At 51.5% G+C, this 18,437-nt stretch overlaps 2 protein-coding genes across 4 annotated transcripts; both read left to right on the top strand.

Annotated features, from left to right (window-relative positions):
- The first annotated feature begins 415 nt into the window (after positions 1 to 415).
- Positions 416 to 12,935, top strand: LOC147058291 (2-oxoglutarate dehydrogenase complex component E1). Of its 3 annotated transcripts, XM_085908710.1 has the most exons (23): positions 416 to 553; positions 1,560 to 1,965; positions 2,936 to 3,112; positions 4,666 to 4,755; positions 5,042 to 5,144; positions 7,720 to 7,835; positions 8,247 to 8,401; positions 8,479 to 8,625; positions 8,752 to 8,842; positions 8,914 to 9,093; positions 9,157 to 9,285; positions 9,439 to 9,771; positions 9,997 to 10,099; positions 10,169 to 10,297; positions 10,473 to 10,623; positions 10,780 to 10,907; positions 10,977 to 11,155; positions 11,264 to 11,335; positions 11,411 to 11,536; positions 11,608 to 11,680; positions 11,749 to 11,912; positions 12,082 to 12,236; positions 12,309 to 12,935. In XM_085908710.1, exons 2-23 carry the CDS (start codon positions 1,741 to 1,743, stop codon positions 12,427 to 12,429), a joined length of 3,147 nt encoding a protein of 1,048 aa, XP_085764836.1. In that variant the 5' UTR covers positions 416 to 553; positions 1,560 to 1,740; the 3' UTR covers positions 12,430 to 12,935. The 3 variants fall into 3 exon arrangements, with proteins under 3 accessions (XP_085764836.1, XP_085764837.1, XP_085764838.1); XM_085908711.1 differs by lacking the exon at positions 4,666 to 4,755; XM_085908712.1 differs by lacking the exon at positions 5,042 to 5,144 and having other exon boundaries at positions 4,666 to 4,759.
- A 1,489-nt stretch (positions 12,936 to 14,424) lies between these two features.
- On the top strand, positions 14,425 to 17,900 carry LOC147058290 (peptidyl-prolyl cis-trans isomerase-like). Its single transcript, XM_085908717.1, has 4 exons — positions 14,425 to 14,594; positions 17,000 to 17,119; positions 17,218 to 17,390; positions 17,542 to 17,900. The coding sequence occupies exons 1-4, from the start codon at positions 14,526 to 14,528 to the stop codon at positions 17,672 to 17,674; spliced, it is 495 nt and encodes a 164-aa protein (XP_085764843.1). The 5' UTR covers positions 14,425 to 14,525; the 3' UTR covers positions 17,675 to 17,900.
- Positions 17,901 to 18,437: the final 537 nt, after the last annotated feature.

The raw sequence follows: 18,437 nt of genomic DNA, 5'->3' as shown, positions 1-18,437 counted from the left end.
TTCAATTCATATTTAAGAAAGATTGGAAAAAAATAAAAAAGTGACTACCCGCGACTGTTGATGGACAGTCCAACAATCAAATGCAAGACAATTTGGAGGAAAAACAAAAAGGTGGGTGGGGGGGAATAAATTAATTCCTCAGATAACTTACATTCTCAGTACAGTTCAGTTTTTCCCTCATGTGACACACACACGCGCGCGCACGCGCACTGTCAGTGCTGGAATTGAACGCGGTACCCGCACTGCGCTTCGTGACGTCATCAGCATAAAGTACTACTATATATTTTATATATTTTATATATCTTTTTATTGTATATGTGTGCTAGCATTACCCAGTCTTAACCGATATTACATTACATTTGGATAACAAAAAAAAAAGTAGTTGGTCCTGCGCTTTGAGTGCGTCATGACGTCGTCGCTCACGCCACTTCCGCTTGGGCCTCACTTCCAGGCTTGCCGGGACCTCGGTCGAGCTGTCATTCACAATCCGGGAGCGTCGAAGGGCGTCCGGGTAGCCGGCAGACAAGCAAGGCTCTCCTCTGCGTTTCTCGGGGTGAGTAAGCCGGCTCACTGGCCACCGAGAGCACTCTACAGACCCGAGCCCGCTTGCAGTCTACTTTTTACTCGGCAAATCTTTGCGGAATTTGAGTCCGACAAAGCCCGAGTGACTCGTTAGCCGAACATGTTAGCCAGTTAGCATACGCGCTATCGACGGAGAAGCAACCTTGACACTGCACTAAAATGTGACTTTTAACACTACCAGTGCTTGCAAATGAGCGTGTTTATGTGTGAACCTCGCGTCTTTTTGTGTACTGGGCGCAATTTTGCTGTACCGGCTCGCACAGTGTTGACCCCCGGCAACCACAAAAAAAAAAAAAAGTCAAAGGTAGTAGCTAGCAAGCAAATTATATAAGCGGTTAGCTACCATGCTAGTCACGCGGCCGTCCAAGTGTTTGTAAGCGACATTGTGAACGTGTTATTCGTTTGCTTTGCGTCACCCTCTCTGCGTGTTGAACATTGTTTTCGCAAGGTAGAGGGCTTGCTCGGATTGACTATTTGGGGAGAGGACCCAATGTCGACGATGATCGACATGCGCCCTGTTCAGTAAAAAACGAGCCGAGTCTATTTTTAGGCGGGATTTCGACACGCCGGCCAATTGGGAGTGCAGAGATTGTTGGAGGGCGGGGCTAAAGGAGGAACAAGGTCAAAAGCTTGTTCTGTCAGCTTCTCTTCTCCTGTTGGTCCATTCCAAAGTTAGCTGCTGAGTAAACGGAGTATTTCAAATCCAAACGACAAACCATTTTGACAACGAATTTTGATATACTGTGTGTCATTTAGTTTGACTCATGACATGATATTTCACAATTTGAGTGCCGTTGGCTGGAAATAAAAAGAATCATCTCAACCATTTGCTTGCTTACTTTTTGGAGGGAATAAACACAAACGCGGTAACATAGTGAAGTATTCAGCCCTAAAGATAAAACTTCAATGTAGCAGCGTTTTGTCAGACATTGTAAATGAGAGTAAGAATGTGAAAATCTGCTTTTGTGTTTGAACAGTTGTGATTTTTTTCCCACGATCTGATTGGCGGAAGGCCCCAGTGGAAAGTTACCGTCCACCTTGAGGACACCTGGTCTGTTTTTCGTTTTTTGCCGTCGGATCGAACGCCATCGTTGTCAACTTCACCGTCACTGCTGTTGCCGCCACGTGTGCGCCAGCTTCAGAAGGACTGCAGGAACGATGCTTCGCTTAAGGACTTGCGCGGCGCGCTTGCGCCCGCTCGGCGCCTCTCAGGCGGCTCGGACTGCCGGCCCGCGGCGGCCCGTGGCGGGCGCTAAGACATCTGGGCCCGTAAGGTGCTACGCGGCGCCCGTGGCCTCAGAGCCCTTCCTGAACGGGACTAGTTCCAACTATGTGGAGGAGATGTACTTTGCCTGGCTGGAGAACCCCAAGAGTGTTCACAAGGTGAGCAGCACCAACAAGTCACGGAAATAAGCCATCATAAAATCTTTGCGCGGCCAATGAGGTGAATTCACCTTTGATCATCCTCACCAGCCCAACCCTTGAGAGCTTAAGGGTCACGCTCACGTGGCTGACTGCCGTCCAAGTGTTGGTGCTTGTCCGCCGTTGTCGCTTTCACTAGTGGTGTGCTTTCGCAGCTGTTTTTGTTTTTCTCTGTGGCGGGATTCATTTTGACAAAGTTTGATGAGGACAACCGAGGTGGGTTTTTTTTGGGGGGGGCAACAACAGGATGAGGAATCTCAGGGCGTGTTTGCGAATGTTGACGACAAGCAAAGTGAAAGCCGATACCATCCGCTGGCCTATGTGGTGCTCCTTCGCAGATGACTCATTTCATTCTTCCTCACTGGAAAGGGGAAGTTTGAGTCGTGCTGAAGGACGCTCCACCCTTTGGAAATGTTGCTCAGTGCGACTCTGGTCCAGTCTTGTTCTTCATTCTTTCGACCACTAGGTGCTAAGCGCTAGCAGCTAACGGGCACGTGTCGTGTTGTGGGCAATATTTGCCTCCGAAGGATGACGGCGGTGTTTTCCATCCTCTAACTCCGCCTCTTTTTCTTGTTCAGCTGCACGATATTGCAAAAATCTGCACTTCTGGCTGTTGAATATCGCAAGATCTACCTAGCTAATGAAAATGGACATTTTTTCCATGCTGAAAAATAAGCAAACTCAATGTATTCCCGGGTAATTAATTGTAATTAACCTTCAAAATGTTCAACTGTTGTATGTCAATGCACATTTACGTTGACATCCCACGAGTCAAATTAAGTTGAAGGTTACGAGTCCATCAGAAAAGATAATGGCATGTCAGGGGTCAATATCGCCATCTCGACATTATTATTATTTTTTAGCTAGCTCCTTTCTGGCACTCGAAGGACTTTTTTTTTTGAGCGCCTCTTGTCTCCTTGTTCCTGTCTAGTCGTGGGATGTGTTTTTCCGCAACGCTAACGCCGGCGCCCCGCCCGGTGCCGCCTACCAGTCCCCTCTGGGCCTGTCGGTCGCCCCTCAGCTCTCCTCCCTGGTGGGAGCCCGGCCCAACGTGGAGAAGCTGGTGGAGGACCACCTAGCCGTGCAGTCTCTCATCCGTGCCTATCAGGTATTCCACTTTTCTTTGATTTGTTCTCATTCATCTGGCTTTCACTGCTCTCTTTCATCCTATTCGTAGTTTAACCCGTGATTGAATCAAATACTTGTTGAACTATGAGTGTATATGTAGAAAATATTTGTCGTAAAATTAATCCACTCGTGAATGAAAAACAATGAATACATGTCATTTTTATGATTATTAATAATATACCTTTGTAATTAACTATAGCTAATAAAGTAGTATTTTATCAAATACAAATATTTATTTAAAACCTAACTCATTTTGATATTGTTCATATTCAATAAGTTTTCAAATTGGCTATGACACGGTCGCAATGACCGGCGACTGACCCCCGTGACCTCCCTCGGACGCGGGCGGTCTCTCCCGGGATGCGCCTCACGCACACGTGAAGAAGTTATCGAGTCAGAATTTCCGTTTCCGTGTTTGGCAAGCCTTCAAATGGGCTTGTTTGGGGAGGGGGCCCAGCTCTCTCACCCCATGACGATTGTGGCTGGAAAACAGTGTTTGCCACAAAACCAGGATTCCTTTGTCGCTATATTTGGCCTCTTTCGCGATCCATTCGGCGACTTTCTTAAATAAATAAAAAGAGTGACGTGCGACAAATCCAGTCACCAGTGATTTGAAATAACAATTGGTTTGGATTTTCCCTGAAAAGAAGTTATCCATCAAGCGGCCCCCTCCCATTTACACCGAATTAGCACAGCGGGGGATTGACAGTGTGCTATGCTGGCTCCCTCTAGCGGTGTGTAAATGAATACTTTTTCCCTCTTGTCTTTTTTTAAATTTTTTACTTACAGATTGTAGTTTTATATATGATATGTATGTAAGTGTTTGTGCGCGTGTGTGTGTGTTGTACTATTTGGGCTTTATTATCGTTCAACCTGTGGTGGCATTTTTCCATCAGATCATTTCTTTTGCTTGCGAGAGTAAGAATTTATGTACTATAATTGCAAGTCTATCAAGTAATAATGTGGGCTTGATTGCTAAAAAGGTTGATGATCTTTTTCCTTGTTATATTACATTTCTATGAATGTAGCCTCTGCTTTTCTAATTATTATTTTAATGTTGCTCATTATATTGGTACCCGCAATTAAATTTGTGGGTCGTACTCTGTCGAAGAAGCACCTCTAAAGCAGATTTGTGAACGTGGCGCATGCAGTAGAAGGCCACACAAGCACCCCGACGTTCGCTACTTAGTCTGACAATTTTACATTCGCGAGATGGTTCCCAAGTACAAGGCAACCAAATGCAGAGCCAGCAAAGCCCAATTTGGCTTAGCTTTCGCCAAGTGGAGCTGGTTGAGTATTCGTTTGAAAATGTCACAGCTCCGGCCGGCCAAGCTTCCAAATCCAAGTCCAATCAGCTGTGTCGAAAATAGACGAGAGGGAGGTCAAAGTCAAAGTTCCAAATGGCTCGCTTTCCGAGCATTCCAAGGCCCTTTTCCGCTAAATGGTGACCAAAATGAGTTGGAATGAAACCTTTAGAGGTTCCAGTGTAACTGTTGTGTGTGCACGTGGACGTGTGTGTGTGTCTGTGTGTAGGTGATGGGTCATCACAATGCCCATTTGGACCCGCTGGGCATCAGCTGTGTGAATTTTGATGACGCTCCCGTCAATAGTGGCTTCCAGGATGTGGGTGAGCAAAAGACGAAAGCGCTTGGTGCTTGTTGTGTTAATGTGGCTTTTCCGTCCCACCCACCCACCCACCCACCCTCCTCTTCCTCTTCCTCTTGCTTCTCTTCCTCCTCTTGGTTGTGTTTGCTTGTTTTGCCACCGTGTTCTCTCCTGCACAACTTCCTATTTGCTTTCCCCTCTCCTACTCGTGCTCGTCCACGCGTTTCCTTACTTGGCTTCACTGTCCTCCGTCCTCCTCCTCTTCCTCCTGTCCCGGGTGGGCTCTGTCCTCGTTCCCCTGTAGATTCGCGGTCACCAGGTGGCCCAGTTGGACCCGCTCGGCATCATGGACGCTGATCTGGACTCGTGCGTGCCCACTGACATTATCACGTCCTCCGACAAGCTGGGTGAGGAACCGGAACGGCTCCACAGACTGCTTATGCTCTGCCTCGCTTGGCGGCCCCAACACCAACCCTTTCGCCAATGGTCGACCCCCCCCCCCCTCCCAAATTCACCCCCACACCCCCGCTCAGTCGCTTTTAAAACCTTCTTGATCTTCAGGAGTACCACTCTTCTCCTCACCGTGGTTGTAAACTCTGAAAGGTCTGGAATGTTTGGAGCCAGCAGGTGTCTTGTAGGAGTCTCAAGGTCCACAGTGCTGGTCACCTTTTGGCCTCCGTTCCAGCTGTGTGGCAGCGAGGAGAACCGTTGTCTTGCTGCTGAACATGTTGGCTTTGGTTGATGACAAACAAGATGATTGGTGACGTGGCTTCTAAATCAGGGTTTCTTCCCAAAAGTTTGGGGCCCCTCATAATGCGTAGCATTGTGGAACACCAATCCAAAGGTTGGGCGGCTCTGATGCAGTGCGCGAGCGAGTGAGAACCGTTCACCAGACAACTTCCATGGGAATGACCAAAAGCTCCACAGGTCAGGGTCTGGCTATTTGCCGCCGGCTTTTGTCTCCTCAAGGACCTGGGTTTGAGAACCGCCGTTTGAAGTCTGTTTTCGTCATGCCGCAGTGTGTTGCCTCGCGTGACTAACCACTAATTAGCTTTAGCCTCGCTTAGCTGTCCGGCTAAGGTTGAATGCGAGTTAGCCCCAGCCCTCCCCCCCTTTGACTCGGGCATGCCGCCCGTGCCGGGAGGCAACATCACTGGCATCCGGGACCCTTTGTGAGCTGCTGAGCTAGCTGCTGCTACTTTGGTGGCTGTCGGTTGCGGTGTGGAAGCAGGTTGTAGATGACTAACTTTTCCGGCTCTTTCCCTCCTGTGCTGTTCCCCGCCCAGACGCAGTCAAGGATCGGCTGAAACTCCTCACGGTCGGAGGTACGAAAAGCAGCGCTGGTGTAGCGTAGCGTTGCTAGCTTGTGTGCGCACCGCGCACAGATGTTTGCCGTTTTCTCCATAGCAGCTGAAAGTCATTCTTGCAGTACACACACATACACACACCCCCAACCACTTCATTAGGTACTGCACACATCGAATCGGATCCAATGGCGTTCAATTGGTTCCCATCTTGCTGTGTCGTGTGTTCTGCTGTGCGTGTAGTTGGCCTGGTTAGCGTCTAGCCGCTACTGCTGAATGTGTGTCGCGTTTTGAACTGAGATTGAAGGTGAGATGGCGGTCAGGCGTGAGCAGAAGGTGTTTGTCCCGTTTGGAACATGTCCGATCCCAGCAGGAGTCGGCGGCGATCCACACTTGCCATGAGGTGAGCCCAACGGAGGCTGCGCCGTGCCGCGCTGCATGCGGAACCTCTGTGGTATTTTGGGAGGAAGGCTCTGAACCATTCCGGCTTCCTACTTGGTTGACAGGCCCCAGCTTATCCACGTCGTCAAGAGGGAGAGCATCCAAAGCCTTCCCTCCATCCAGTTGCCCGACGGCCACGCACAACTAAACAATTGTTTCCCCTTCTATCTTCCGCATCACACAGATCGCTCTTCATCATCACCCGGATAAATATCAGTAGCCCGACTGGCGTCAACTCGATACCGCCTAACTGCTGGCTAGTACTAAACTCCACCCAACGACAATTTGCTAGCCGCCACCTGGCCACTCAAAACCATCACTTAGCTCACCGCCACCTAGCGGCGCCGTCAACAGCCCAACGACCTCCTCATCCTCGTCATATTTGACGTTGTGCCCCTTTCCGCTGGCGCTTTGGTTCCTTCCTGCTCCGCGAGTGATCGGGCGGGTGCATCAGAAAAGCACATAGCTGAAGCATGGCTCCGATTTGGCCATCTTTTGATTACACTGGACTTCTGATGTTATTTTCTGCCGGTCACTTACCTGGCATGAAATGGCGCCTTAAGAACATATCGCTGAGCTTCTTCCCGTGGCCTCAACTCATCCAAAGTGCGGCTTAACAGTCCCCTTATTGCTTCCCTCCATTCCCGGAGAGCTGTCACTCAAGCGCCACCTTACCTGCGGCTGATGCGCCGCCGGACAGCCTGCCTGTTAAACGGCGGGCGCTTCACTCAACTCAGCCCAAGTGCCACGAGAACTCGTGTCCCCTCTCTCTGGAATGTCGTGGAACAGCTGCTACCTTGGGTGCTCACCTAACTGCCGCCTGACACTTAATTCTCACTGAAGCTACCCAAGTGTCACCTGTCTTTCAAGCGCCCCCCCCCCCATCCCCCTCCATCCGTGCTGGTCTTTTCTGTCCTGTTGCGTGGCTTTGGAGACCTTAGCCGTCGGTACAAGCGTGTCCTCCAAAAGCGGTGGTGTGGCATTTGCATGCAGGACATCGCGTCTTCCCTCCCCGGGACGTGATGATGTCGTCATCTTCAGCGACCGCTCAAATCCGTGCGCCGCTGATGATTGAAGGAAGCGAGGGCGCCGGACGACAAATTAAGGTCGATGAACTTGGAGCGGCGACCGTTCTACCCACACTTGTCCGGGCCGTCTGCGCCTTCAGCCATCAGTGGCGCTTCTTTTGACCTCTTTGGCACGCTCATCACCTGCCACTCTGTCTCCCACCGCGTAGGCTTCTATGGCTTGGACGAGTCAGATCTGGAGAAGGTCTTCAGGCTTCCCACCACCACCTTCATTGGAGGATCCGAGAGCGCTCTGCCCTTGAAGGATATCATCCGACGACTGGAGGTACGTACGCAGTGTTAATGCCAGCACAAGGGGGGGCGTCATGATGTTGCGATGCCACAATCAAATGACAAGATCACGGTGGGGCACAACTCCGTGACTTCCACGCAGACACGTTTTCAGAAAAAATCTTCCGACTAGACAAAGGATCAACTTTGTTAGCTTTATCAATCAAACTCACTTTGGCAGAATTGTGACGTCGCTATGTGGAAAATTTAAAAGTGCCCGGCGCTTGCTCCCTCGTGGCCACCTTTTCAGAGACTGATCCCAAATAAATGATTGACTGGCTTCATTTCTGCGATTGGGACATCGCGGCCGTTTTTACGCGTCATTTGCCGATGGGTGTTTGAGTCATAGCCTGGTCGCGGCTTTTTCGAAAGCCCCTTTTGACGCGCAGTGCGTCAACCTTCTCAGATGGCGTACTGTCAGCACATCGGCGTGGAGTTCATGTTCATCAACGACCTGGAGCAGTGTCAGTGGATCCGGCAAAAGTTTGAGACGCCGGGCGTCATGCAGTTCAGCCTGGAGGAGAAGAGGACTCTGCTGGCCCGTATGGTGCGGTCCACCAGGTAGCGCCCAAAGGGTAGAAGAAAAATAAAGCCGCAAGCAAGAACGCGCGTCGACGGGTTGTGCGTGTGCGGCGCAGGTTCGAGGAGTTCTTGCAGAAGAAGTGGTCGGCCGAGAAGCGCTTCGGCCTGGAGGGATGCGAGTCTCTCATCCCGGCTCTCAAGACCATCATCGACATGTCGTCCGGGAGCGGGGTGGAGTACGTCATCATGGGCATGCCTCATAGGTAACCAACGCACGAGACAGAGAGAGAGAGAAAATATCTTTGGTGCAATGTTGGATTTTGTGATCATTCGTCTCAATCGATCTGGCCCGCCCTGAAATGACATTTTTGTCGTCTTCCGTCGGCCAGGGGCCGTCTTAACGTTTTGGCCAACGTGATCCGCAAAGAACTGGAGCAGATCTTCTGTCAGTTTGACTCGAAGCTGGAAGCGGCAGACGAGGTAGCGAGGTCTTGGCTTCTGTCCGGCACCGGCTGCAGTTGCGCCCGCCTCCTGAGGGTTTCTGTCCTCAGGGTTCCGGGGACGTCAAGTACCACCTGGGCATGTACCACCGCAGGATCAACCGCGTGACCGACCGCAACATCACCTTGTCCCTGGTGGCTAACCCCTCGCACCTGGAGGCGGCCGACCCGGTGGTGCAGGGGAAGACCAAGGCCGAGCAGTTTTATTGCGGGGACGACGACGGCAACCGGGTGAGTTGCGCCGGACCGGCCGGACCGCCACCCGGATCCTGACGCCGGGCGCCCTGCGTTCAGGTGATGTCAATCCTCATCCACGGAGACGCCGCCTTCGCCGGTCAGGGCATCGTATACGAGACCTTCCATCTGTCTGACCTGCCGTCCTACACCACGCACGGCACCGTGCATGTGGTGGTCAACAACCAGGTAAGCCCCACCACCGGACGAACTGGCACTTGGCGTGGAGAAACAAAATGAAGCCTAAATTTAAAAAAAAACAGTTTTAAGAGCCGATATCGAGCCACAAAGTCAGGAAGAGGACATTTTCACAAAGTGACTTGCAAATCAACCCTTGCCTAGATCGGCTTCACCACGGACCCGCGCATGGCTCGCTCGTCACCGTACCCGACGGACGTGGCACGCGTGGTCAACGCTCCCATCTTTCACGTCAACGCTGACGACCCGGAGGCGGTCATCTACGTGTGCAAGGTGGCGGCAGAGTGGCGAGCCACCTTCCACAAGGACGTGGTGGTGGACCTAGTGTGCTACCGGCGCATGGGCCACAACGAGATGGACGAGCCCATGTTCACGCAGCCGCTCATGTACAAGCAAATCAAGAAGCAGAAACCCGTCCTGCTCAAGTACGCCGAGAAGCTCATCGCAGACGGGAGCGTCAGCCGACAGGAGTACGAGGTAAGAAAGAATGCGGGCGGGGATGTAATTTGCTCGCTTTGGATAGACGTTGACATGCTACGGCGCAGCTAGCTCGGGCTTCAAAAAGTGTGCCTCATTCCGATATGGCATTGAGCGGACCTCCCGGTTGATGGGATGGAAGGAGCTGTTTGCAGTTTGGCTGCCGCTCCTGTTCTCATATTCTCACATCCGAAGCCTGTCAAGTCATTGTTGACCCGTGCGCAGGAGGAGATCGCCAAGTACGACAAGATCTGCGAGGAGGCCCACGCTCGCTCCAAGGATGAGAAGATCCTGCACATCAAGCACTGGCTGGACTCGCCGTGGCCCGGTACGCTGCAGGGAGCGCTCTGATGCCGTCTGAAGCCATGTCAACAACCGCTTGTGCGTTTGCGCGCAGGTTTCTTCACGCTCGATGGCCAGCCCAAGTCCATGAGCTGCCCCTCCACCGGATTGACCGAGGAGAACCTTAACCACATCGGACAAGTGGCCTCTTCTGTCCCCGTGGAGGACTTCACCATCCACGGAGGTCGCGTCTCAACCGCACGGCCGCACTTTCCCCTTCAGCTTTTGTTGACATCTCACAGGAACGTTAACTCGACGGAGTATCCGTCCGTGGCTAACGTTTCCCTAAGCTCTCCGTCTGTCACCGTCTGCCCATCTCATCTAACTGGCATATGACGTGTGTGATGTCCCCTGTGCAGGTCTGAGCCGCATCCTGAAGGGTCGCGCGGCGATGGTCGGTCAGCGAACGGTGGACTGGGCCCTGGGGGAGTACATGGCCTTCGGCTCTCTGCTGAAGGAAGGCATCCACGTGCGCCTGTCGGGCCAGGACGTGGAGCGGGGCACCTTTAGGTGGGTCGCCGCTCGTGTCCACCTCCAGGCGCTTGAGCACTCCCAAGTTGAACTTTGCCTTCGCACCCCTGGAGCTTTTGACCAACGCTGCGCATCTTACAAATTTTTCCCGAGGCGTGTCCACTCTTGAGCCCGTGTGCACCTGCGTTTTTGCAGCCACCGACATCACGTCCTCCACGATCAGAACGTGGACAAGAGGACCTGCATCCCCATGAACCACCTGGCCCCAGACCAGGCGCCCTACACCGTCTGCAACAGCTCCCTGTCAGAGTACGGTGTCCTGGGTGAGTCCCCGTTTGCCCGCCGCGCCCCCAACCCCTTCCTCCGAGTGACCCGAGCTTGCTGGTATTCAGGCTTCGAGCTGGGATTCGCCATGGCCAGCCCCAATGCGCTGATCCTGTGGGAGGCGCAGTTTGGCGACTTCCACAACACGGCGCAGTGCATCATCGACCAGTTCATTTGCCCCGGCCAGGCCAAGTGGGTCCGGCAGAACGGCATCGTGCTGCTGCTGCCGCACGGCATGGAGGGCATGGTGAGTGCGGCGTCTTGTCCGCCGCATGTGCGTGTGAAAGAGAATGATGGCCGAGCGGCGTGAACCTGATGATGTTCTCTTTGTCTCTCTCGCGACGTCATACTTCAGGGTCCCGAACATTCTTCGGCTCGCCCGGAGAGGTTCCTCCAGATGTGCAACGACGACCCCGACATCATGCCCGTAAGAGATGGCCATGACGCCTCGGCTCGCCTGCGTGTTCCTCTTGTTGTCCCAACGGTGCGCTCCGCTCCCCAGACGCTGAGCGACGACTTTGCCGTGCGTCAGTTGTATGACTGCAATTGGATTGTGGTCAACTGCTCCAATCCGGCCAATTATTTCCACGTCATCCGCCGGCAGATCCTGCTGCCCTTCAGGAAGCCGGTGAGACGCAAGCGCGTGCGGGACTCTGTGAGGTTGGCCGCCAACTTGACATCTCTTCTTTGTGTCCTTAGCTGATTGTGTTCACTCCCAAGTCGCTGCTGCGCCACCCAGAAGCCAGGTCCAGTTTTGACGAGATGCTGCCAGGTTTGCACTCACTCACTCACTCGCACGCACGCACACGCTTGTATAACCTTCGTCATTTGCACCGGAAGGAAGCGAATTCAAGAGGTTGATCCCCGAGGAGGGCGTGGCAGCCCAGCGTCCCGAGGAGGTCAAGAGGTTAATCTTCTGCACGGGCAAAGTTTACTACGAACTCACCAAGGAGAGGAAGAACCGCGAGATGGAAGCCACGGTCGCCATCGCGCGGATCGAGCAGGTAATCGGGAGAGCAATCGTCCGGCTGGAGCAGATGGCTTTTGGAAGGCAGCTTCTCGCTGCACCCCTGGACAAGTGACGCTTTAGTGGCGTTTAGCAGTTGAATCATCTCGTGTCGGTGTTGAAAGTGGACTCCCCCGTTGATGACCCTGCCTGTGCTGTACGTCCAGTTGTCTCCGTTCCCGTTCGACCAAGTGGAGGCGGAGTCGAAGCGCTTTGCCAACGCCGACCTAGTGTGGTGCCAGGAGGAGCACAAGAACCAAGGCTACTACGACTACGTCAAACCTCGCATCAGGACCACCATCCAGAGGGCCAAGCCCGTCTGGTCAGTGCAGCCCGCCCAACCCCCTTTATCTTGTTTGTTTGCCTAACCCCTCCTCTCCCCTCTGTCTGTTAGGTACGCCGGTCGTGGCCCCGCCGCCGCGCCGGCTACGGGTAACAAGAACACTCACCTTCTGGAGCTACGCCGTTTGTTGGACAGCGCCTTTGGTCTGGACGCCTTTCAGGACCAGCAGTAGACTGACTTCATGTGTTCCCACAGCGGATGGAATGGACTCTTAACACCTGACTCCCGCATTACCCCACACGCACACACCCAAAGAGCGAAACTCCAAACTGTTGATTTTTGTTTTATTTTCTCTGACTTTGCCAATCAGAAGTCACTTTCAGCGTATGGGTTTTCCCAGCAGTGCCCCCTCCCCCTCTCTAGGCTTTTCTGAACAAGTTGTTAGGCTTTTTTTGTGGTCACCCCAAAACAAAAATACATTTGGTTTGATCAAAAATGGCGACGAAACCAACCGGCGACTTTTGCTTTCTTTTCCACATTGTTAGCGGCGCAGCTATTTAGCCTTCAGCTTGGCAACGCTGGAGATTGTTTTTGCGCCGAGCGGCGGTGCCAAAGGAGAGTTGAGCTTTGACGTGAACAACAAGAAAAGATCATGTATTTATTTTCCTAGAGGGGAGCCGCCAAGTTCTCTTCATCGCTTCTCTTCATTTAATAAAGATTTCTTTATGTACTCCACAAGGTGTCTTTACACTTTTGTGTAAAACAACGTTGGTCCCAGCTGCACAGCATATCGAAAAAAACAAAGTCGAGCAGATGGTCCCTTGTTTCTTGCTTCTTGATTTGCATCAGCCGATTGCCATGATGTTGCTCTTTGGTTCACAGCCACCCCGGGAGCACATGATGGTTGCATATCAAAGAAAATGACGAGTCAAATTCAAATGTATTTCTCTAGCCCTTAATTACAAACCCGTCTCAAAGGACTTAACATGGCCACGGTTGACAATTATTCTCGACATCCCCTGATCCAGGAAGGCAAGGAAAAACTCAAGACTCACGTTTGCCTTTCTAAACCAGCAAATTGTACACTGCCGCCTAAAGATCAAATCCCGGTGAATCGACCACAGTCAAGTCTGGCGCTTGCTCACTTTTCTGCTCCCGCTCGCCAAGCGAGCATATTCCAGATTTTTCAGAAGATATGTCCCAACAGGTGATTTGAAAAAGTGATGTTGGTGTCAGTGTGTGTTCATGACAAAACGTAGCCAGATTGCTGCTGTCGCATCATGACAGTGAGTGGCGCCCCGAGATGGCAGAAGCGCAAGATGAGAAGAGATGACCAGAAAGGTCAAAAATAGGCAGCGGTCGCTTCAGCAGACACTTTCTTTGAAGATCCTCATAAAAAAAAATTTTTTTAAAGTCCCTCGGCGGCAGCAGCGGGGCAAAAAGATGTCGCATGGATTCAGAATCATCACGTGCCTTGTGTTGGAAGGTCCAGACGTTTTTGGAAGGCAATCTTGCGCCATGTCCACATTGCGTCCCCTCCTTTCCCCTTTTGTTTTTGCAGGCCCGACCGGGCTTTTCCTGAAATTGATCCCTAACCTTGCTGTGATCACTTGGCAACAACTTTATTCAATTGATATGGCATGCTGTGACCATATTTACATGGCCTCCATTTTGTTGTCGTGTGGAGTCAATGTGCTGGTTTGAAGGGGTTCAAAGCAGCCGAAGAAATGTTGCCTTCCGGTGACATGACACTTGTAAAACTTAATAAACGTCAAGCTACTTTGACAGTACAATGTATTTTGGGGGTTTTTTTCTTCGCGTAGATGACCGCGCCCTATCCGCGTGACCGCGCATTCCATTTCCAGCCGCCCCGGGCCCTCGCAACATCGGGAGCGCGCGCAGACTGCGGGTCGTGACGTTCGCCCATCCCGTTCTATTCACGATTGGGCACGCAGGCCGTCAATCAAGCGAGTCGCGCTCTGCTTTGAACGTGAGATTTGCCGTTCGGTGGCGGGGCGAGCCTTTGAGTGCACGTTTGAAATCTTTTGCTCAATAGGCCCGCCCCGATGTTAAACCTAACGCATCGCAGAGTAAACTGGCCAATCAGAAAAGGGCACTTGGCGAGCGTTCACAGTTAACTGCCTCCTAATTGGCCACAGTGTCCGCCAGCCAAACATCGTCACCGCTCACCATTGGCCCAATTGAAATATCGTCACCCACTGGCCTTTTATATAAGGTTTGCCGACGGTCGGCCATCTTTCTCAGTTACTTGTCATTCATCGCGTCTTGAAGAAAAAGCTCGGAAGCAAAGCAGCGACTGCCGCAGCCATGGCCAATCCAAGAGTGTTCTTCGACATCACCTCCGACGGCGCGCCTCTTGGCCGCGTGGTGATGGAGGTATGTTGGCCTACTTCAGGCGCGGGGTGCGGCTCTTACGCGCTTCCTTTGTGTGTTCTTCCTTCGCTAAGCGTCGGTTGAACGTGGGGCCCCGCGCTTGCCTTGAGACAGCCGGGGACCGTCTGGGGGTTAGCCCGGGGACGTGCGGTTGGCCGTCGGTCAGCTCGTCGCTCCGCCGTCAGCTTCCCCGGCGGCCTTGCTTGTCTTTGAGCCGTTGCAACGTTCGCCTTGCGCGCCGAGATCGATGAGTCATAGGCGGAGTTAACGAGCGAACCGCACCGCGTGCGTCGCAGACGTCCGTTTGCTTCGATCAACGGCCCTCCAGCACGGGGCCAGTCAGTGCTTGAGTAGTTCGTGCACACACACACACACACACACACACACACGATGATTTTACACGATTGCTGTTGACACACACTGTTGTGACACACCGTTGTCAAAAATGGACTGTGTGGATGAGTGTGTATTTAGGAGACCAGCTAAGCATTTTCAATTTGACAATTACTTTATTGATACCGATTTGATGAATGGATGGAATGTTATACGTTTTCCACGTTTTTGTCTTTATGGCAAACGCTTACTCTTAGTTAAGCATCTAACGAATGCATGTCACGCAGTCACCGCTTTAGACTCTTGAACTTCGATTTATACACTCCGATTTGCGACAATTTAGCTCAAATAAAGAACACCGTTTAGGAGGCGGGACTCTGGTACTGTAAACGTTGTTCACCCCGTGAAAATTCACGTGCGCGTTCATGTATAAACTAAACCAGCAAGTGTTGAGGGCGGATTGGAGTCAAGTCGCAGAGTAACATAGCGCAGAAAACTAGGCGTTCCTTTTTATGCGGGCAGTCAAAGTTGTAGTCTCACAATGACTGTGGTCAGCCGGGATTGCGAGTCCGCTCGGGGTACTGGTATGGACTATTGAGTTCCGATTTCCGGCTCTTGCTCGCTCACGGCTAATGCTAACTTAGCAATGCTGCGGGGACGCCTTTTGTTGGCCGGCCGCTCGGCTCGTGCCCGCTGAGGGAAGAAGGAACGGGACGTCCCGGTCCGGAGGCAAACTACGGGACGTCCCGGCCATGAGGCAGACTATGGCCAAACCCAAGCTCGGTTGTCCCTCGTGACTTGGAAGCAAGATGGCTGCGCGGCGGGACTGCGACACTTGTGCCTTCTGGAAACTTCCATGCCGGGGCGGGGGAGGGGGCGGGGAGAGTAGGGCTTCCCTTTGTACCCGCGTTACACAAGTCCAAACGCTCTTGTGAATCGCTCTTTTGGCCTTTGTGTTATTTTTTTTTGATAGAGAATGGCTAATTTTTTTGTATTACTCCATCTAAATGCCAAACCCTAGAAATGTTTTTTTGCCATTTTTGTATTAAAAATGACTCCACAGCATGTCTTTAGTTTTTCAAACTGCTACATTTGCTTGCAACTTTAAAGCACAAGACTACTGAGGCTGTCTATTTCACAAGCACATCAGCCTCTTTTTTTTTTTTTTCACCTCTTCCCCTTCCTCTGAAGGGTTACCATTGACATTAGTTTTATTTGTAATGCCATGTTGCTAAGTGTGTTGTTTTGTCCACATGGTTGTATTTTGTGTGGTGCAAGTGGCTTTGCCTGGGTGGGAGAACTTGGCGGCGCTTCACGCACAGTGGTGGATGGTGATGGTTGCAGGGAGGATGGCGACGGCGACGTGGTTGTCTGCCAAGACCGACTTGTGATTTTCCTGCTCCTGGTGGGGAGCAGCTGGGGGGGGGCATGCTGCTTTTACTTCAGATCGCTCTGCTTGGAACAGAAAAACACCAGCAGTTGTTTATACGGGACGGACGACTTATCCAGAAGTGCTACACCACCCTCGAATTCTGTTGCAGGACTTCGGTCTTTGGATCGTCAGCCCAAACGCCGAGACCCCTCCCCCATACACGCGTGCAAAAAATGGCACGCATGTGCCTCTTTCTTTTCTTTCTGATTCCCTCCTTCTAAAACGTCTGGTCAGGCCGAGCCTGGCCTCCTTCTGCGTCTTTCTACTCCTTTTGATGCTGCTCCCACCGCCCCTGGTTTGCCCGTGACAATGTTGGATCTCCTTCAGGCCTAGAGTCAAGCATTTTGACTTCCTCATTGCTCCAGTTTAAGGTTTGGTTCTCATCGGTGGGGCTCTGGTCCTTCATCGACACTCGACGGGCCAAAAGCAACTGCGGTCCATCGAAGTGGTGCCTGAAACGCAAGTAATTGCCATGTTCTTGAACTGGTGAAGTTCTCATGTTGAACTATCTTTACGTTGATTGGGCAGGTTAGGAACGACTGTGGTGTCAAGCTGTTTTGGTTTTTTTGTTGTTGTTTTTTTTTTTAAAGGAATTGTCCACCCAAACGAGTTTGTACCGAATGCTTTTACTTTTTGTTTTCAGCTACGCGCCGACGTGGTTCCCAAGACGGCGGAGAACTTCCGCGCCTTGTGCACGGGCGAGAAAGGTTTTGGCTACAAGGGTAGCACCTTCCACCGCGTCATTCCGCAGTTCATGTGCCAGGTGAGTCGTCAAAGCCGCATCTTTGAACGTTGCCAAGCACCCCCGGGGTGCTTGGTGTGGAAAGGTCATGGAGGCTTCAAGTTCACCTGCGCCAACAGGGTGGAGACTTCACCAATCATAACGGAACCGGGGGAAAGTCCATCTACGGGAACAAGTTTGCTGATGAGAACTTCACCCTGAAGCACACAGGAAGCGGAATCTTGTCCATGGCAAACGCGGGACCCAACACTAATGGCTCTCAGTTTTTCATCTGCACCGCCAAAACCACCTGGTGAGACTGATGCCAGTTTGCTCCCAAAGACGTAAAAGTGCCGTTCTGTAGTCCCTTGATCGGATTATCGTTTTGGAACTGTCAGATGAAACAAAAGCAACAAGAACCTAAAACCTGATGATTGTGTGTGTGTGTGTGTGTTGGCCCTCAGGCTGGACGGTAAGCACGTGGTCTTCGGCAGCGTGGTGGAGGGCGGTGACATTGTCAAGCAAATGGAGGCGAAAGGCTCCGGCAGTGGGAAGACCTCCTCCAAGTTGGTCATCCAGGACTGCGGACAACTCTGAGACCCCACTCCCTTCTTCCCCTCCTCCTGCCGTCAGCTTGTCATTTCACATTCCAGCTCATAATGGAACAACTCATTTCCTCTTTATTTCCATTTTGGTTTTTGTAACAATTCCAAACTTGTTGCTGCATTTGTGACTATGCCTCTCAATGTATGGTTTGCATTTAACGCTCTGCTCAAAGGGTTTTCGATCGACAAGAAATTAAAACATGGCCTTGATGACTCCACTGTTGTTGTTTTTTTTTTATCTTGTCCTGTAAGCTCCCCCTGCTGGCTATGTACTGAAGGTCTAATTAACGCGCGCCTTTAGGTTTGCTTCAGCGATCTACGGATACAATTAGGATGATATGGAAAGACTGCAAGAAACATGGAGGACGATTGCTACAGTCAAAGGATGTTCCTCACATGGACAAAACTTTTTTATTGCAAAGTAATCAAACTACCACGGGTGGAAAGGGGCCATCTTTGATCCGAAAGTAATTAAACATTCATTCAAAACTTTGAAATCTCTTGTAAGTCAACTTGGTAGGGGGAAGTGTCATCAAAAATTCTCTTGCAATCCAATCTCGTTCAAGTTGATGAAGATCCAAATGGCTGTTCAGCAATTCACTGTGCACTGGCGTGCTTAAGATGGATAGGTAGATATAGATACTTTATTGATCCCCAGGGGGAAACTTCAGGAGCTGGCATTTAGATACAGAAACACAGACAACACATCGATAACGATACATAATCGAGCAAATACATAGATAAAATTAATAATG

Source organism: Syngnathus leptorhynchus, chromosome 4 (assembly GCF_054491065.1).
Source record: "Syngnathus leptorhynchus isolate UIUO chromosome 4, UIUO_Slep, whole genome shotgun sequence".
Classification (NCBI taxonomy): domain Eukaryota; kingdom Metazoa; phylum Chordata; class Actinopteri; order Syngnathiformes; family Syngnathidae; genus Syngnathus; species Syngnathus leptorhynchus.
Note: the sequence above shows the minus strand (reverse complement) of the source record. Positions and strands in the feature narration are given on the sequence as shown.